The following is a 21,321-nucleotide window of genomic DNA, read 5'->3' as shown; positions in this document are numbered from 1 at the left end:
TTGTGCATAACCCCGAAAGTGGCTATGTCTGCAATCCTGTAAAAGTTTGAATCTAAGTCCGGCCTAGAAAAAGACAAAGTAAAAACAAATCAAAAGGCGAACAGTGTCACAAAAGATAAAAACACAAAGACAAAATTTCAAACACTATTATTAATAGTTAGATTGGCTTTATTCTCTATGTGTAGTTTGAATTTGGATCTAAAATTCATGTCTAACTAGGTTTGCATTGTATAGTAGATGGTAGATCCTGAACGAAATCACCAAACCTGAGATAGTCAGCACCAAATAGAGCTCCAGGGCTTTTAAATTCGTTCACACATCAGTTCAACCAATATAGAGCAACAACCACAGGAAATAACAACCTCCCACGACATGACACAACCATAAACCAAGGAGATCAAACGGGGGCCGAATGTCGAAACTATAGCGATTACGGTAAGGAGGCAGCATACGGTCGATCTCCCAGAATTTACAGGGTGACGGATATCTACCACAGGAAACGCAGCCCATCAGGCACGAGATGCTACGAGCATGTATGTGTAGCACTTCAGTTCATTTCCACACACACCCTAAAGCAACCATCATTTGATTAGACCCACTTGTCATCGACAACTCTTGCTGGGTGGTTCAGTCCCCTGCTAGTTCAGTGTGTCTTCTGGAGTCGTCGCCGGAGAAGCTAGAGTCACCTCCTGCTTGGTGGTCACTGTCAGAGAAGCTCCAGTTCCTGCCGGTGGGTCTGGCAGAGTGTCATCGCCTGGATTCATCGATTGAGATGCTTTAGAAATGCAGAAAAATACATAAACTTGTTATCTTGCATGTTATGATACACTAGTAGAAAACAGAGTTTTGGTCACAGCTCAATGTACACAATAGTCCCGGTTGCATTACGAACCGGGACTAATGTGAGCATTAGTCCCGATTCGTGCGGCTAGGGCGTCGGGAAGACATTAGTCCCGGATCAAATCGGACCTTTAGTCCCGGTTTGAGACACGAACCGGGACTAGAAGGGAAAACAGAGTTTTGGTCACAGCTCAATATACACAATAGTCTCGGTTGCATTACGAACCGGGACTAATGTGAGCATTAGTCCCGATTCGTGCGGCTAGGGCGTCGGGAAGACATTAGTCCCGGATCAAATCGGACCTTTAGTCCCGGTTTGAGACACGAACCGGGACTAGAAGGGCATCGCACCCTTTAGTCCCAGTTCGTGTCTCAATCCGGGACTAAAGATTAGACCTTTAGTCCCGGTTTGAGACATGAACCGGGACTAAAGGGTACGATGCCCTTTAGTCCTGGTTCGTGTCTCAAACCGGGACTAAAGGGGTTCGTGTCTCGAACTCTACCCCCCTCCCGTGTATCACCATTTTAGTTTAAAAAAACAAAAGAAAATGATAAAAACTTCAAAAAATAAAATCCTTCGAGATGTAGTTATATTACTACATCTACTAGTTAAGAAAATTAAAAAACTTAAATTTGGACATGTTTTGCAAAAAAGTGTTATGAAAAAGTAAAACGGCTATAACTTTTGCATACGATGTCGAAAAAACGTATAATATATCAAAATGTTCAGCACAAAAATCCGCATCCGATTTTGACTGCCGTAGGCCGTTTTGAAATTTTTTAGAGTCCTCAAATTCTAAAAGGAAAGAAAGTTATGCTCAAATTTCAGTTTTTTTTGAATTTTGGTTAAATCTGGTCAAACTACTTATTCAAGAAGTATTAGTGTTACTAAATAATTATTCAAGAATATTAGTGTTACTAAATAATGTTGGAAATATGCCCTAGAGGCAATAATAAATTGATTATTATTATATTTCCTTGTTCATGATAATCGTTTATTATCCATCCTATAATTGTATTGATAGGAAACTCAGATACATGTGTGGATACATAGACAACACCATGTCCCTAGTGAGCCTCTAGTTGACTAGCTCGTTGATCAATAGATGGTTATGGTTTCCTAACCATGGACATTGGATGTCATTGATAACGGGATCACATCATTAGGAGAATGATGTGATGGACAAGACCCAATCCTAAGCATAGCACCAGATCGTGTAGTTCGTATGCTAAAGCTTTTCTAATGTCAAGTATCATTTCCTTAGACCATGAGATTGTGCAACTCCCGAATACCGTAGGAGTGCTTTGGGTGTATCAAACGTCACAACGTAACTGGGTGACTATAAAGGTGCACTACAGGTATCTCCGAAAGTGTCTGTTGGGTTGGCACGAATCGAGACTGGGATTTGTCACTCCGTGTAAACGGAGAGGTATCTCTGGGCCCACTCGGTAGGACATCATCATAATGTGCACAATGTGATCAAGGAGTTGATCACGGGATGATGTGTTACGGAACGAGTAAAGAGACTTGCCGGTAACGAGATTGAACAAGGTATCGGGATACCGACGATCGAATCTCGGGCAAGTGTCGTACCGATAGACAAAGGGAATTGTATACGGGATTGATTAAGTCCTTGACATCGTGGTTCATCCGATGAGATCATTGTGGAACATGTGGGAGCCAACATGGGTATCCAGATCCCGCTGTTGGTTATTGACCGGAGAACGTCTCGGTCATGTCTGCATGTCTCCCGAACCCGTAGGGTCTACACACTTAAGGTTCGATGACGCTATGGTTGTAAAGGAAGTTTGTATGTGGTTACCGTATGTTGTTCGGAGTCCCGGATGAGATCCCGGACGTCACGAGGAGTTCCGGAATGGTCCGGAGGTAAAGATTTATATATGGGAAGTCCTGTTTTGGTCACCGGAAGAGTTTCGGGGTTTATCGGTAACGTACCGGGACCACCGGGAGGGTCCCGGGGGTCCACCAAGTGGGGCCACCAACCCCAGAAGGTTGCGTGGGCCAAGAGTGGTGAGGGACCAGCCCCTTAGTGGGCTGGTGTGCCTCCCACCAAGGCCCAAGGCGCAGGGAGAGTGGGAGGGGGCAAACCCTAGGTCCAGATGGGCCTTAAGGCCCACCCTAGGGGCGCCTCCCCCTCTCCCCTCTCTTGGCCGCCACCCAAGACCCATTTAGGGCTGCCGCCCCTCTAGGGGTGGGAACCCTAGAGGGGGCGCAGCCTCCTCCCCTTCCCCTATATATATGAGGCCTAGGGGCTGCCCATAAGACACGCGATTCGATCTCTCGTTGGTGCAGCCCTGCATCTCTCTCTCCCTCCTCTTCTGTGGTGCTTGACGAAGCCCTGCAGGATTGCCACGCTCCTCCATCACCACCACGCCGTTGTGCTGCTGCTGGATGGAGTCTTCCTCAACCTCTCCCTCTCTCCTTGCTGGATCAAGGCATGGGAGACGTCACCGGGCTGCACGTGTGTTGAACGCGGAGGTGCCATGCGTTCGGCACTTGGTCATCGGTGATTTGAATCACGACGAGTACGATTCCATCAACCCCGTTCTCTTGAACGCTTCCGCGCGCAATCTACAAGGGTATGTAGATCCACTCCTCCCTCGTTGCTAGATGACTCCATAGATAGATCTTGGTGACACGTAGGAAAATTTTGAATTTATGCTACGTTCCCCAACAGTGGCATCATGAGCTAGGTCTATGCGTAGTTTCTATGCACGAGTAGAACACAAAGTAGTTGTGGGCGTTGATTTTGTTCAATATGCTTGCCGTTACTAGTCTTATCTTGATTCGGCGGCATCGTGGGATGAAGCGGCCCGGACCGACCTTACACGTACTCTTACGTGAGACAGGTTCCACCGACTGACATGCACTAGTTGCATAAGGTGGCTAGCGGGTGTCTGTCTCTCCTACTTTAGTCGGATCGGATTCGATGAAAAGGGTCCTTATGAAGGGTAAATAGCAATTGGCATATCACGTTGTGGTTTTGCGTAGGTAAGAAACGTTCTTGCTAGAAACCCATAGCAGCCACGTAAAACATGCAAACAACAATTAGAGGACGTCTAACTTGTTTTTGCAGGGTATGCTATGTGATGTGATATGGCCAAAAGGATGTGATGAATGATATATGTGATGTATGAGATTGATCATGTTCTTGTAATAGGAATCACGACTTGCATGTCGATGAGTATGACAACCGGCAGGAGCCATAGGAGTTGTCTTAATTTATTTATGACCTGCGTGTCAACATAAACGTCATGTAATTACTTTACTTTATTGCTAACCGTTAGCTATAGTAGTAGAAGTAATAGTTGGCGAGACAACTTCATGAAGACACAATGATGGAGATCATGATGATGGAGATCATGGTGTCATGCCGGTGACAAGATGATCATGGAGCCCCAAGATGGAGATCAAAGGAGCTATATGATATTGGCCATATCATGTCACTATTATTTGATTGCATGTGATGTTTATCATGTTTATACATCTTATTTGCTTAGAACGACGGTAGTAAATAAGATGATCCCTCATTAAAATTTCAAGGAAGTGTTCCCCCTAACTGTGCACCGTTGCGACAGTTCGTAGTTTCGAAGCACCACGTGATGATCGGGTGTTAGATTCATACGTTCATATACAACGGGTGTTGACGAGCCTAGCATGTACAGACATGGCCTCGGAACACATGCAAAACACTTAGGTTAACTTGACGAGCCTAGCATGTACAGACATGGCCTCGGAACACAGAAGACCGAAAGGTCGAGCATGAGTCGTATGGCAGATACGATCAACATGAAGATGTTCACCGATGTTGACTAGTCCGTCTCACGTGATGATCGGACACGGCCTAGTTGACTCGGATCATGTAATCACTTAGATGACTAGAGGGATGTCTATCTAAGTGGGAGTTCATAAGATGAACTTAATTATCCTGAACATGGTCAAAAAGGATTTTGCAAATTATGTCGTAGCTCGCGTTTTCAGTTCTACTGTTTACATATGTTCCTAGAGAAAAATTAGTTGAAAGTTGATAGTAGCAATTGTGCGGACTAGGTTCGTAAACTGAGGATTGTCCTCATTGCTTCTTAGAAGGCTTATGTCCTTAATGCACCGCTCAGTGTGCTGAACCTCGAACGTTGTCTGTGGATGTTGCGAACATCTGACATACACGTTTTGATGACTACATGATAGTTCAGTTAAACGGTTTAGAGTTGAGGCACCAAAGACGTTTTGAAACGTCGCAAAACATATGAGATGTTTTGAGGGCTGAAATTGGGATTTCAAGCTCGTGCCCACGTCAAGAGGTATAAGACCTCCGACGATTTTCTTAGCCCGCAAACTAAGGGAGAAAAGCTCAATTGTTGAGCTTGTGCTCAGATTGTCTGAGTACAACAATCATTTGAATCGAGTGGGAGTTAATCTTCCAGATAAGATAGTGATGTTTCTCCGAAGTCATTACCACCAAGCTGCTAGAGCTTCGTGATGAACTATAATATATCAGGGACATATATGATGATCCTTGAGATATTCGCGATGTTTGACACCACGAAAGTAGAAATCAAGAAGGAGCATCAATTGTTGATGGTCAGTGAAACCACTAGTTTCAAGAAGGGCAAGGGCAAGAAGGGATACTTCATGAAACGGCAATTCAGCTGCTGCTCTAGTGAAGAAACCCAAGGTTGAACCCAAACCCGAGACTAAGTGCTTCTGTAATAAGGGGAACAGCCACTGGAGCAGAATTACCCTAGATACTTGGTAGATGAGAAGGCTGGCAAAGTCAATAGAAGTATATTGGATATACATTGTGTTAATGTGTACTTTACTAGTACTCCTAGTAGCACCAGGGTATTAGATACCGGTTCGGTTGCTAAGTGTTAGTAACTCAAAATAAAAGCTACGAAATAAATGGAGACTAGCTAAAGGTGAGCTGATGATATGTGTTGGAAGTGTTTCCAATGTTGATATAATCAAATATCGTACGCTCCTTCTACCATCGAGATTGGTGTTTGTGTTGAGCATAGACATGATTGGATTATGTCTATCGCAATACGGTTATTCATTTAAGGAGAATAATGGTTACTCTGTTTATTTGAATAATACCTTCAATGGTCTTACACCTAAAATGAATGGTTTATTGAATCTCGATCGTAGTGATGCACATGTTCATGCCAAAAGATAGTAATGATAGTACCACCTACTTGTGGCACAGCCACGTAAGTCATATCGGTATAAAACGCATGAAGAAGCTCCATGTTGATGGATCTTTGGACTCACTCATTTTTGAAAAGTTTGAGACATGCGAACCATGTCTATTGGTGTGTATGCATGAAGAAACTTCATGCAAATGGACCGTTTGGACTCACTTGATTTTGAATCACTTGAGGCATGCAAATCATACCACATGGGCAAGATGACTGAAAGCCTCGGTTTCAGTAAAATGGAACTAGAAAGCAAATTGTTGGAAGTAATACATTTTGATGTGTGCAGTCCAATGAGTGCTGAGGCATGTAGTGGATATCGTTATGTTCTTTCTTCACAGATGATTTGAGTAGATGTTGAGTACATTTACTTGATGAATCACGAGTCTGAATTATTGAAAGGTTCAAGTAATTTCAGTGTGAAGTTGAAAGATCGTCGTGACAAGAGGATAAAAGATCTATGATATGATCATAGAGATGAATATCTGAATTACGAGTTTGGCACAAAATTAAGACATTGTGGAAATCGTTTCACAACTAATACAGCCTGGAACACCATAGTGTGATGGTGTGTCCGAACATCATAACTGCACCCTATTGGATATGATGCATACCATGATGTCTCTTATCGAATTACCACAATAGTTTATGGGTTAAGCATTAGAGACAACCACATTCACTTTAAATAGGGCACCACGTAATTCCGATGAGATGACACCGTATGAACTATGGTTTAGAGAAACCTAAGCTGTCATTTCTTAAAAGTTTGGGGCTGCGACGCTTATGTGGAAAAGTTTCAGGCCGATAAGCTCGAACCCAAAGCGGATAAATGCATCTTCATAGGACAACCCAAAAACAGTTGGGTATACCTCCTGTCTCAGATCCGAAAGCAATAAAGGATTGTTTCTAGAATCGGGTCCTTTCTCGAGGAAAAGTTTCTCTCGAAAGAATTGAGTGGGAGGATGGTGGAGACTTGATGAGGTTATTGAACCGTCACTTCAACTAGTGTATAGCAGGGCACAAAGAGTTGTTCCTGTGGCACCAACACCAATTGAAGTGGAAGCTTATGATATTGATCATGAGACTTCGGATCAAGTCACTCCCAAACCTCGTGGGATGACAAGGATGCGTACTACTTCAGAGTGGTACGTAATCTTGTCTTGGAAGTCATGTTGCTAGACAACAATGAACCTACGAGCTATGGAGAAGCGATGGTGGGCCTGGATTCCGATAAATGGCTTGAGGCCATATAATCCGAGAGAGGATCCATGTATGAAAACAAAGTGTAGACTTTGGAAGAACTACTTGATGGTCGTAAGGCTGTTGAGTGTAGATGGATTTTAAAAGGAAGACGGACAATGATGATAAATGTCACCATTAAGAAAGCTCGACTTGTCGTTAAGATGTTTTCTGACAAGTTCAAGGAGTTGACTACGGTGAGATTTTCTCACTCGTAGCGATGCTAAGAGTCTGTTGGAATTATATTAGCAGTCACTGCATTATTTATGAAATCTTGCAGATAGGATGTCAAAACATTGTTTCCTCGACGATTTTCTTGAGAAAAGGTTGTATGTGATACAACCGGAAGGTTTTGTCAATCCTGAAAAGATGCTAATAAGGATGCAAAGCTCCAGCAATCCTTCTGAGGACTGGAGTGAGCATCTCGGAGTTGGAATGTACACTTTGATGAGATGATCAAAGATTTTGGGTTTATACAAAGTTTATGAGAAACTTGTATTTCCAAAGAAGTGAGTGGGAGCACTATAGAATTTCTGATGAGTATATGTTTTAACATATTGTTGATCGGAAATGACGTAGAATTTCTGGAAAGCATATAGGGTTATTTGGAAAGTGTTTTCAATGGAAAACCTGGATTAAGCTACTTGAGCATTGAGCATCAAGATCTATAAGGATAGATCAAAACGCTTAATGGTACTTTCAAATGAGCACATACCTTGACATGATCTTGAAGTTGTTCAAGATGGATCAGTCAAAGAAGGAGTTCTTGCCTGAGTTGTAAGGTATGAAGTTAAGACTTAAAGCTCGACCACGGCAGAATAGAGAGAAAGGACGAAGGTCGTCCCCTATGCTTAAGACATAGGCTCTACAGTATGCTATGCTGTGTGCCGCACCTGAAGTGTGCCTTGCCATGAGTCAGTCAAGGGGTACAAGAGTGATCCAAGAACGGATCACAGGACAGTGGTCAAAGTTATCCTTAGTAACTAGTGGACTAAGGAATTTTCTCGATTATGGAGGTGGTAAAAGAGTTCGTCGTAAAGGGTTACGCCGATGCAAACTTTGACACTAATCCAGATTATTCTGAGTAGTAAACTGGATTCGTATAGTAGAACAGTTATTTGGAATAGCTCCAAATAGAACGTGGTAGCTGCATCTAGGAGATGACATAGAGATTTGTGAAGCACACACGGATCTGAAAGGTTCAGACCCGTTGACTAAAACCTCTCTCACAAGCAACATGATCAAACCCAGAACTCTTTGAGTGTTAGTCACATGGCGATGTGACCTGTGAGTGTTAATCACATGGCGATGTGAACTAGATTATTGACTCTAGTGCAAGTGGGAGACTGTTGGAAATATGCCCTAGAGGCAATAATAAATTGATTATTATTATATTTCCTTGTTCATGATAATCGTTTATTATCCATGCTATAATTGTATTGATAGGAAACTCAGATACATGTGTGGATACATAGACAACACCATGTCCCTAGTGAGCCTCTAGTTGACTAGCTCGTTGATCAATAGATGGTTATGGTTTCCTAACCATGGACATTGGATGTCATTGATAACGGGATCACATCATTAGGAGAATGATGTGATGGACAAGACCCAATCCTAAGCATAGCACCAGATCGTGTAGTTCGTATGCTAAAGCTTTTCTAATGTCAAGTATCATTTCCTTAGACCATGAGATTGTGCAACTCCCGGATACCGTAGGAGTGCTTTGGGTGTATCAAACGTCACAACGTAACTGGGTGACTATAAAGGTGCACTACAGGTATCTCCGAAAGTGTCTATTGGGTTGGCACGAATCGAGACTGGGATTTTTCACTCCGTGTAAACGGAGAGGTATCTCTGGGCCCACTCGGTAGGACATCATCATAATGTGCACAATGTGATCAAGGAGTTGATCACGGGATGATGTGTTACGGAACGAGTAAAGAGACTTGCCGGTAACGAGATTGAACAAGGTATCGGGATACCGACGATCGAATCTCGGGCAAGTGTCGTACCGATAGACAAAGGGAATTGTATACGGGATTGATTAAGTCCTTGACATCGTGGTTCATCCGATGAGATCATCGTGGAACATGTGGGAGCCAACATGGGTATCCAGATCCCGCTGTTGGTTATTGACCGGAGAACGTCTCGGTCATGTCTGCATGTCTCCCGAACCCGTATGGTCTACACACTTAAGGTTCGATGACGCTAGGGTTGTAAAGGAAGTTTGTATGTGGTTACCTAATGTTGTTAGGAGTCCCGGATGAGATCCCGGACGTCACGAGGAGTTCCGGAATGGTCCGGAGGTAAAGATTTATATATGGGAAGTCCTGTTTTGGTCACCGGAAGAGTTTCGGGGTTTATCGGTAACGTACCGGGACCACCGGGAGGGTCCCGGGGGTCCACCAAGTGGGGCCACCAACCCCAGAAGGTTGCGTGGGTCAAGAGTGGTGAGGGACCAGCCCCTTAGTGGGCTGGTGCGCCTCCCACCAAGGCCCAAGGCGCAGGGAGAGTGGGAGGGGGCAAACCCTAGGTCCAGATGGGCCTTAAGGCCCACCCTAGGGGCGCCTCCCCTCTCCCCTCTCTTGGCCGCCACCCAAGACCCATCTAGGGCTGCCGCCCCTCTAGGGGTGGGAACCCTAGAGGGGGCGCAGCCTCCTCCCCTTCCCCTATATATATGAGGCCTAGGGGCTGCCCATAAGACACGCGATTCGATCTCTCGTTGGTGCAGCCCTGCATCTCTCTCTCCCTCCTCTTCTGTGGTGCTTGGCGAAGCCCTGCAGAATTGCCACGCTCCTCCATCACCACCACGCCGTTGTGCTGCTGCTGGATGGAGTCTTCCTCAACCTCTCCCTCTCTCCTTGCTGGATCAAGGCATGGGAGACGTCACCGGGCTGCACGTGTGTTGAACGCGGAGGTGCCGTGCGTTCGGCACTTGGTCATCGGTGATTTGAATCACGACGAGTACGATTCCATCAACCCCGTTCTCTTGAACGCTTCCGCGCGCAATCTACAAGGGTATGTAGATCCACTCCTCCCTCGTTGCTAGATGACTCCATAGATAGATCTTGGTGACACGTAGGAAAATTTTGAATTTATGCTACGTTCCCCAACAAATAATTATTTCAGTTTTTTTGAATTTTGGTCAAATGTGGTTAAACTATGATCAAACTACTTATTCATGAAATATTAGTGTTACTAAATAATTATTATTATTTAGAATAATAGTTTCAAACTAAAACAGTGAAACGTGTGACTTCATGCTCAAGCTAAACTCCTGAGGTTTAATAGGATTAACATCTTACTATTGTCAGGAAAATAACAAGTGCAGACTTGGAAACTAGGGGGAATAAAACTCGGAAGTTAAGCATGCTCAGGCTGGAGTAGTGACAGGATGGGTGACCGGCCGGAAAGTTAGACGATTTAAAATGATGAGGGGTGATTAGAGATTAAATTATGAAATAATTCAGAAAATTGAAAATTGAGAAAAAAATTCATTTTTTTTCAAAAATTCCCTACGAACCGGGACCAAAGGTGAAGCTCCAGACAGCGGTCACGTGGAGGGCCTTTAGTCCCGGTTCCAGAACCGGGACTAAAGGCCCTGTGGAACCGGAACTAAAGGCCCGTTTTCTACTAATAATGGGATGCCAAATCTCTTTGATATATAGGTGAAACTCATGATAATTAAGTACATGATCCGTGTAGTTATGCAAATGATGATTATATGCATCAACGTAGGGTAAAAAATTGCTAGATATATGGTTTGTGTGACAGGGATTATGGAAATTTCAAAAGCACCTTATCTGTAGAATCTATTTTCTTATGTCAAAATAGTTTGACAAAACAACCTATCCGAAATAATTACAAGTGATGGGAAGGGAGAATGAGTAACAAACTAGTTTTTGCAGCTTACGAATTATGGATTATGGATTATGGTAATACCAATTGAAAAACTCATTATGTATGCTCACTTTTAGATTTGAGGTGTTTAGTAAAGATTAGGTATAATCACTTTTAGATTTGAGGTGTTTAGTAAAGATTAGATGAAGAGAGACTCCAGTCGGCGGATCCAAGTACATCACGCCTGATGATGATGCAAATGTACGTATATAAAATTATTCAAAGGTAGTATTACCGTTGGACGCATTTTGAGATCCACACGTCGTAGAACACCAACTAAAGACGCATCGGCACACAAAAAACTAAGGCAGGCGCACCCAACTCCTGCATGCATGTGTCGGCATTCTCTGCACCATGCTCTTGAGCTGATACAGTAATAGTACTAGCTTTCGGTCGTCGATCGGGTCGATTCCTTGCGTGTTGCTTCAGTATTATTTAGTAGCAAGTGGGTGGCCAGCGGGTCCTCCTTTACTTTGTCTCTCTTTTGATCTTTTCCAAAGCACCAGATAACCCCAGCAGCCTTTGCCTGCCTCCCAGGTCACACAGAATCTTTTTTTTTTTACACCTGTGTTTGGTGGTCTGTGAAGTTACAAAGAGCCCATGTTTTCTTTTTTTGAGAATCACAAATGGTGTTTGTTGGCAGGTGCACACAACTTGATAACCTTGCATTAGTAGTGTACACATGCGGGCGGACGCGCCTATATCTCGCCTTCAGCGAGTCTGGCTTCGGACTCGCTGAAGGGGCGAGCGAGCTGGGCCGGCCCACGAGCGCGGGAGGCCACAGCCTCTTTTTCCTGTTTCTTTTTTTTATGATTTATGCTTTCTTTATTAATTTATTTTTGTACTATTGTTTATATTTTAAAATATTCTAAATATATATTACAAAAACACTGTTCAAAAGACATTTGAAAAATGTTGAAAAAGTATTTCAAAAAAAATGTTGATCGTGTATATAGAACTGTTGAATAAGTATTTTAAAAATGTTGAACAATTATTTACAAAATATTGAACAAGTATATAAAATGTTCAACAAGTATTTGAATTTTTTTGAACAAGTATTTAAAAGAATGTTGATCATGTATATAAAATGTAGAATGAAAAACAAAAAGAAACAAAGAAAAATAAAAAATGAAAACTGAAAAAGAAAAAAAAATGGAGAAGAAAAAAGAAAACAAACAAAAAATGAAGAAGAAAAAGGAAAAGAAACAAATAAAAACCAAAGAAAACTAACTTGAAAAGCTCAAGTAGGATTCACCCCTTGTTCTAATAGCGAAGAATACTTGGGCGGAGTGGTTATCTGAGCGCGGGATCTCCCGGGAGACCATGGATCAATCCTAGCTTCTCGAACACATTTCGTCGACAAACCCCTCCCGTAGGCCAAGACGACGCCCGATGAGCGTCGAGACATCAATTCCACATTTGGAAATTGCGTTGACTTCTTTCAAAAATGAAGTTGTTCCTTTGCTTCCACATTTGCCATGCCCCTATGATGAACACTAGATAAAGTTGTTTGGGAAAGATTGTCTGAGTGAGTGTGAGAGACGCAACACTCAATGGATATAAGCTTTTCAACATTTTAGTTATTTTATATGCCATGTTCTATCAATCTAGTGGCTCCATCATAAACGGAAAATAGGTTCCACACTGACAAGGGATTTGTTTTCCACCGTGCTCATAAGCATAGAACAACATTGGGGGACGACTTGTGTAGAATCTGAGCTTGCTGTACAAAAATAGAAAAAGACATCCTGGACCACTAGATTGGAGATCAATGGTGCAGATTTAGGTGGAGGGATCTCAGCCCACTTACTGTAGGTTTTGCAGAAAACCCCCTACTGGCAGTTAGACATGACATAGGACATTTGCATTATGCACCTCAAGTCTTTGTGAAATACAACTATTTTCAGATATGAAATGTGCTAATGCCCATATCGTCTTAGTCTGAAACAACTGGTCTCATATAAAATCTGAGCAAATATTTACTGCGTGGAATCCAGACACAGACACCACTAATTTTTCAAGAGAGTTGAACATCTTGGTCACTGAGAAACGACAATATATATCACAAATATTTTAGCACATGAGATAATAAGTGATCCCGGGTCAAGTAGAACCACACATACATGTCAAACTGGAAATATAGCAATTTAAGGATTGATAGCTGCTCGGCAAGCATTTCAGTACTCGAGTACATGAGAACACATCACAAAAGGCTAGTAGAACTGGAAGTAGAGCAAATTAAGGACTGGAATTATCAGTGCTTAGCAAGCATTTGAGTACTTGAGTACATGTGGCATACAGATCATTTTTAGTATATGGCCGGCAAGACCAAGTGGTAAAGACTGAAATTATCATCGCCCAACAAGCATCTTGCTGGTACAAGAACGAAAATATCTATCATTTTGCCTCGTGTTAGTGCTTCCTGGCAATCAAGCTTCCTGCTGGGAGAGAGATGACAACCTCCATGGACACTTGATCAGTTCGATCTACCTAGGTAAACACACCAAGTAAATAGGGGTCAGTCAGAAACATATACCAAGTAAATAGGGGTCAGTCAAAAACATATACCAAATAGCATATCTTGAGAAGAGAAATAATCATTATATATGTCCAGCTTCTTTCAGCACTCCAACCTAGGAAACATAACTTATACTATGTCAAAACTTAGGTTGAACCTCAAACATATTAATACATATGTAACCAATCAGGATAACTTTGTAGGTCAAGCTGGCTTTCCAGCTTCTACAGGGGATTTTCCAAATAAAATAAAATGGCATGTGATAGTTGGATATGTCTAACAGAGAGAGTACAAATATTTTGTTGCAGCATAGTTCATTATTTCATTATAGACCTACAATAAATGGATTATAATTCCAAGGTTAGTTAAAAGCACAAATGAGAACGACAAATAAGTGGCATTGAACAATTTAAAGGGAGTTTTATGAATGCCCTGCAGATGCAAATTATTATTCAAATTTGATAGCTATAAACAAAACTTGATGGCATGCATTATATTATACCTTGTAATAATAAGAAAACCACAGCAGCACGGGAAAATATAAATGAACAAGATGCCATATAGGCTCATGCCATGGATGAAGGATTAGTACTAAATCACATACACACATCCTTGATTTTGAACACTGTTGACCGATTCCATGGCTGCAAACAATTTTTTTATGAACCAACATCACACAAGGGATTAACATAATGTTAGATACATCAGGATATCTTGACTTCCTCGTACCGCTATTCTCACACCTGATAGTGCTGGTGCACATGCTGCGATCATTGGAATTGAGGGCTCTCCTAGCGGAGACATCGCACTGCTACCCTCCATTACTGGATCCTGAGATGAGAATTGCAAATTTAGACCGGGGATCATCTTTTCCATGTCAAACTTCTGCCACATGGGCCATATCAAAGGCATGGCTTATGGGAAGCATTCTATTATAGGGAAATGTAATTAATTACTCTGGTACAAAAAGCTAAACAGAAGGACAAGAAAATATTCATGTGCATAGAAATACTGGAGTGAGCACCTAGCCAATAACAAATGTCAGAATTTTGGGGATGAAAGATCAGCAGTAAGCATTAAAAAGGAATTGCCAACCCAAGGAATCCCCTAGCAGAACATGCAATGGCATATTTGTGTCTATTCATCGCAATAGGAGGAAAAAGGATTGCATGCAATTGACAAAAGAAAAACAACAATAATTAGCTCTATAGTGGGAACAATAACTGTCACAAGTGTGAGTGATTGGACATGGTGATGCCTTGTGCCACTGTCGAAATAAGGAACAGATCAAAGAAGAAAAACATCAACTGTATATATGCATCTGAATATGTATCTTTGCATGGAGAGAAAAAAATAGCCATTGTGTCTCACGTGTGTGCGTGTCGGCTTGCCGCTGAAGAATCGACGAAGCCAGAGCAGCCTACTTCCTGTACTAGTGCATCTCGCCGGAATAGCAAGATTTGCTAGTGTATTGCTTCATGCTAGAAATCGGTTAGCGTTTATGTACAGTCGGTACACGTGCTGCTTCTGGTAGCAATACACAATACCATAACTAAGTCATAGCACTAATCAACATGCTGCTTCTGGATAAAATAAGAATCCAACCAACATAAGCATCACCAGAACGGATCTGCTTCTATTCTACTCAAGCTGCTGTTCATTCTTCTGCTGTTACTACTCCGGCAACTGAAATGAAAAGGATTTGACATTAACAAGTAGAAAGAATATAAAACTATGGAGATGTAGTATCAATCTACTAGCTAATAAAAAATTAACATTTATATTTACCTGCAGAACGAAGAACCGTGGCGGCCTGTTCGCAGAACCAGAGAGCGGCCGGCTGGGAAGGAGGCGAGGATCCACGAGCGTTGAGCTAGTGCTGAATCGCGAGAGGGGGTGGGGGGTGGAGGAGGACGGCCGCGAGCTGATCTGGGAGCCTGAGAGTGGGGAGGAGGTGAGAAATCCGATCTAATCTGCCTCAAACTGCGCCACCTGCGACGAAACGGCTAGGACCTAGGAGCCATCGGAGAGGAGATGGATCAGCATCTTTGCTGCGCGAGCCCGCCCAGCTTGGCTCAGGATCTTGGTCGTCGCCGTCGCCGCCGCCGCCGAGAAATTTTCGATCCTGTGTCGTCGGTGTGTAAGGATTTGGTACAGACTAGGGAGGGCACCGAGTGCAAATTTGCTTGTATGTTGGACCTCTTTGCAAATTTTGTGCGAAGATCCCTCCATCCAGACCCGTGCCATTGATCTCTCATCCAATGGCCCAACATCGTTTTTTCTATTTTTTCACTACAAGCTCAGATTCTACACAAGTCTTTCCCCCAACATTGTCCCTCTCCACTGAAACAAATTTCAGGTTCTGCATCTCCTCGGAAAAAAAAGGAAAATCAGAATTTGTACGGGCCAGGACAAGGATAACTGTATGGTAATCACAAACTTCTGTACTTCAGTGGCATGAGACCAACGGAAAAGATACAAGAATGCTAAAGCGTCTTTTAAAACATCCTGGTACTACGACAAAAACGATTTGTAATGGCAAATACACAAAAGTGCTTCAGTAGCGCGCATCTCACAGCCTGTTATTGAAAATGGTCCAACCCGATGAACCACAATTAAAAATAGAGGGCATCATGTGGTGGCACATTCAGTAGCAGTCGCCCAAGTGGCCCGCCACTGACTCCCCCTCCCCCCCCCCCCTGTTCTAATAGCGAAGAATACTTGGGCGGAGTGGTTATGCGAGTGCGGGATCTCCCTGGAGACCATGGATCGATCCCAGCTTCTCGAACACATTTACGAACCCCTCCCGTGGGCTAAGACGACGGCCGATGAGCGTCGAGACATTAGTTCCACATTTGGAAACTAGGTTGACTTCTTTCAAAAATGAAGTTGTTCCTTTGCTTCCAGATTTGCCATGCCCCTATGATGAACACTAGATGAAGGAGTTTGGGAAAGATTGTCTGAGTGAGTGTGAGAGATGCAACACTCAATGGGTATATGTTTTTAAACATTTTAATTATCTTATATGCCATGTTCTATCAATCTAGTGGCTCCATCATAAACGAAAAATAGGTTCCGCGCTGACAATGGATTTGTATCCCACCATGCTAATAAGCATAGAACAACACCGTCCCTCTCTACTAAAACAATTTTCAGATTCTGCATCTCCTCGGGAAAAAAAAGGAAATTCAGAATTTGTACGGGTCAGGACTCAGGACAAGGATAACTGTATGGTAATCACAAACTTCTGTACTTTAGTGGCATGCGGCCAATGGAAAAGATAAAAGAATGCTAAAGCGTCTTTTAAAACATCCTGGTACTATGACAAAAACGATTTATAATGGCAATACACAAAAGTGCTTCAGTAGCGGGAATCTCACAACCCGTTACTGAAAATGGTCCAATCCGATGGACCGTAATTGAAAATAGAGGGCACCACGTTGTGGCACATTCAGTAGCAGGCTCGCAAGTGGCCCGCCACTGACTTGCGCCCCCCCCCCCTATAAATATGGCATGGTGGGGGGCCAAAATTTCACAAGTCTGTTTTCTCGCAGTCTTAAACGACAAGACGCAGGGTGATGCCAATGCTGTGATCTCTTTCCTCGACATGAGGGGTAGTTAGGGTTGCCTCTCCTTTCCACGTGTCTCTGTTTTCTCGCAAGGTCTCACATTTGTCGAAACATGTTCCTCAAGTTCCCGTTTTCAATTCAAATTCACATGCTCTCTCTCTTCCTCTCTTATATGCTTCAATGTAATGGTCACATGAGCCGCCCCACGTGATTGTGATTGGTATGATGTAATTACCACGGTGAATCCTATTGCTATGTGATGAACAATTAGCTTATGATCAGATCATGATGTTGGATTAGAATTTATAGACGTATATTCTTGTCCGATTCATTAGTCCACTCATTTGCTAGTTTAGATGTCTCAGCAAGGTTTTTTTGTGCATAACCCCGAAAGTGGCTATGTCTGCAATCCTGTAAAAGTTTGAATCTAAGTCCGGCCTAGAAAAAGACAAAGTAAAAACAAATCAAAAGGCGAATAGTGTCACAAAAGATAAAAACACAAAGACAAAATTTCAAACACTATTATTAATAGTTAGATTGGCTTTATTCTCTATGTGTAGTTTGAATTTGGATCTAAAATTCATGTCTAACTAGGTTTGCATTGTAGTAGATGGTAGATCCTAAACAAAATCACCAAACCTGAGATAGTCAGCACCAAATAGAGCTCTAGGGCTTTTAAATTCGTTCACACATCAGTTCAACCAATATAGAGCAACAACCACAGGATATAACAACCTCCGACGGCATGACACAACCATAAACCAAGGAGATCAAAGGGGGGCCGAATGTCGAAACTATAGCGATTACGGTACGTAGGCAGCATACGGTCGATCTCCCAGAATTTACAGGGTGACGGATATCTACCACAGGAAACGCAGCCCATCAGGCACGAGAAAGATCTTGGTGGCCTCTCAACAGGTCTCATTGGGAGCCTGCCTGGATTGCCTCTTTGGTCCCTCCGATTTTCTTTGGCGTCCGATCCATCCGATTTCCAGCCGTTGTAGTCGCCTGAAGCACTGGTCTTCCATTTATCAGCACTCGAGCCGTCGTCTTGAGCAGAAGTCCAACCATCCCAAGAATCTGGCTGCTTTGCATCAGAAATTTTCTCGTGTCCCTGGGAAATCGGAGCAGCACTCCATTCCGCATCACGGTTGGCGTCGGCATCGGCCTGGAAACCACTTTCCTCTGCTGCATGACCTTCTTCGGAATCGGAGTGTTCGGCGTCGGCGTCCTGGACAGGCTTACGTTTCTTAGATCCGAGCTCCATTGGGCTGCAAGGCAAAGGAAAGAAATGGATTCGGATTTTGTGAGCTCAGCGATGATGCGGATTAAGAGTTTCTCAAAATCGCAAGAGAAGATCCAAACCTGGCTCCAAGTGGAAGCTGAAACGAAGGGGCAGTTTGGAAGCGGAAAAGACTCGAAAGGCTGGGTTCTTTCTTATAGAGAATTGATGAGGCACTTAAAGAGTCACCGAGCCGCCCATGGCAATGTGAACGCAAAGCAGTTTTGCATTAAACTATATTTTCAGAAATTTTCAAGGTTAATTGGCAATGCTTCAACTAATATATATGACCGCATAGCCTACAATTTTCAACAGGGAGGTGGCCACGGGCGGCCATGCCCATTGATGCTCCTGTTTCGCGCGTCGCGTGTCGGAGGCCTTGGATACCGCCACGCGCCGCACGAAGGAGGGGCAGTACAGGGCCGAGGGCCACCAGGTTGTGTGTCGTACGTCACGCTAGGAGAGCATCGATGGCTGTCGGCTCACCTTTGCTGTTGGTGTAAAACGATCGATTCAATTCGGCTTTCTAAACAGAGAGCACCAACGCTTGGAGGCGAGGCGAGGCCACACCGCCGTGTAATGCGCTGAGGGCATCGGCGCGGACTTGAGTGCGCCATCGGTCCCGTTTTCCGTGCTGTCGCCTCGCCTTTCATCTTTGAGTCTTCACGGTGTGCCGTAAGAGGTCGGCCGGGAGGAGCGGCGCCGTGAATGGATTTGAGAGAGTGGTAAACTGGGGTAGGAAAAAAAAACAGACACAACAAAGTACCATGACAGTGAGCGGATAAGGGTAAGCGAGCATGCGCTCGATCGCCCGATTGTGATGTCCAACACGAACGATTGAAATAGTGACATGGCAATAACTTGTTCCGTGATTCGTGCTACGAAATCGTACAGTATAAATAATGTTGGATTTTTAGCTTTTCCGAAATAAAATCGTCAACCAAGAGATAAGATTTTTTTTTCATACAGCATACTTTGACATGTATCTAACTTTTTTTTTTGAAGTGGATGTATCTATTTTTTTTGGGATAATTCAAAACCAAAATTTTAAAGAGAAACGGGGGAGTGAGCCAGTGAGGCAGTGAGTCGAATGGGCTCATGGGCCTACCGCTTTGGTGAGTGAGTACTTCTCTGCCTAAAAAAAAGAATACTTCACTTTGACGGTCGCCTTTAAGGATTTCATAAGGAAAGGCGGGGAGTCCAACCTAGGATTCTCGCGGCGGCGGCGGCGATCCGGCGAGTGGACTTGACGGGGGCGATCCGGCGAGGTAAGGTGAGCCGACGAAGCCGGAGGCATCCATCCGTTCCATCTCTCCACCCTCGCGGTCGTTTGATCCGTCCTTTGCTTCGCAGCGCCGACGACGCGCGCCACCTACTCGACAGAATGCCTCCTAGCGGGAAGGAGCGCAAGAGTGCGCCGGCGGTGACCGCCACCGGCCACATCAGCGACCTCCCCGACCAGATGCTCCACCATGTGCTCTCCTTCCTCCCGGTGCAGGTGGCCGCGCAGACGTGCGTGCTCGCCCGGCGCTGGCGACACCTTTGGAAGTCCACTACGGGCCTGCGCATCGTCGGCCTCCAAGTTCAAGACCTCCGGAAGTTCATGAACCATCTGCTGGTCCTGCGTGGGCGCACCCACCTAGACACTGTTGAGATCAAATTCGATCGTTATGATGATGATGATGATGATGATGATGTGCGCTATGTGAACCTATGGACCCGTTTTGCCCTGATGTGGAAAGTTCGGGTGCTCACCCTTCATATCCTCATTGGTAACATTGTCTCTCAGCATCTGGTAACATTGGACCTTCATTCTGTAGCCCTACCAAAGGCCTTTCTTGATTTTGCTAGATGCCCACAATTGGTGAATCTGAAGATAGATGATTGCTTCATCAATGTCAATAAGATATCTTCCTGTTCCCTGAAGCATTTGAGCATCACTGGTTGTCGATCTGATTTGGATTTCCGAGTCCTTGTTTCTGCTCCAGGCCTTGTCTCTCTGGAACTAGAAGACTTTATTGGTATAACCCCTTTGCTTGAAGACATGGCATTACTGGAAGCCGCATGTGTGAATCTTAGCGATAGATGCAAAGATGTCTGCTTGAATTATGACTCTGGTGTTTTCTGTGGAGCTAAGGATAATACATGTAAGAACTGTGTTCCTATCAGTGATAATTGCAGCAGTGATTGTGTGCTTCTGGGTGGTATCTCACGTGCTAAACACCTCAAGTTGATATCTGAAATTGGAAAGGTATGCCACTCGTCTATTTTGTGTTGCACTATCTACATACTTGACTATACTGTTTTTTTTTTCAGCCCATTTTCACAAGAGATCTGAAACACTGCCCTAAATTTAGCAAGTTAAAGACTTTATTACTTAACGAGTACTGGTGTGAGGCTCCTGACTTGGATCCACTAGCTTGCATTATGAAAAACTCACCAGTTCTAGAGAAGCTCACTCTTCAACTCTTTTCCAAGGTATAAATCTTCTAAATGGACAATTGCTTCAGTGTTAAGAGTTATAATCAGTTGTCCATCTTGGTTATTTTTTTTTCTTACCACAGGGACCAAATCATGAAGTGGAAATGAAAGGCCATAGGGACCAAATCATGAAATGGAAATGAAAGGAAGCTACAGGTCAATGGAGGGACCCTCTGCAATATCAGAGCACCTTAAAATAGTTGAAGTCAAGTGTAATGTGGTTGACAAGAGAATTCTCAAAGTTTTGAGGTTCCTGTCTGCACTTAACATGC

General features: G+C 43.6%; 1 protein-coding gene and 1 long non-coding RNA gene across 9 annotated transcripts; one reads left to right on the top strand and one right to left on the bottom strand.

Moving 5' to 3' along the window:
- Nucleotides 1-13,428: 13,428 nt before the first annotated feature.
- Nucleotides 13,429-15,967, bottom strand: LOC125514427 (uncharacterized). 7 transcript variants are annotated; one of them, XR_015609445.1, is made up of 4 exons: nt 15,506-15,909; nt 15,089-15,403; nt 14,220-14,548; nt 13,429-13,832 (listed from the first exon to the last, which is right to left on the bottom strand). It is a non-coding gene; the product is annotated as an uncharacterized LOC125514427 (long non-coding RNA). The 7 variants fall into 7 exon arrangements; XR_007286439.2 differs by having other exon boundaries at nt 13,429-14,361; nt 14,447-14,548; nt 15,506-15,907; XR_007286441.2 differs by having other exon boundaries at nt 13,429-14,361; nt 14,461-14,548; nt 15,506-15,907.
- A 3,738-nt stretch (nt 15,968-19,705) lies between these two features.
- On the top strand, nt 19,706-21,321 carry LOC125515887 (F-box/FBD/LRR-repeat protein At5g22660). Of its 2 annotated transcripts, none has more exons than XM_087531228.1 (4): nt 19,706-19,836; nt 19,922-20,819; nt 20,885-21,046; nt 21,133-21,321. In XM_087531228.1, exons 2-4 carry the CDS (start codon nt 19,953-19,955, stop codon nt 21,190-21,192), a joined length of 1,089 nt encoding a protein of 362 aa, XP_087387354.1. In that variant the 5' UTR covers nt 19,706-19,836; nt 19,922-19,952; the 3' UTR covers nt 21,193-21,321. The 2 variants fall into 2 exon arrangements, with proteins under 2 accessions (XP_087387354.1, XP_048537335.1); XM_048681378.2 differs by having other exon boundaries at nt 19,713-19,841.

This window comes from Triticum urartu, chromosome 6A (genome assembly GCF_056163025.1).
Source record: "Triticum urartu cultivar PI428250 chromosome 6A, HENAU_Tu73, whole genome shotgun sequence".
Classification (NCBI taxonomy): domain Eukaryota; kingdom Viridiplantae; phylum Streptophyta; class Magnoliopsida; order Poales; family Poaceae; genus Triticum; species Triticum urartu.
This window is presented reverse-complemented; position numbering and strand designations above follow the sequence as displayed.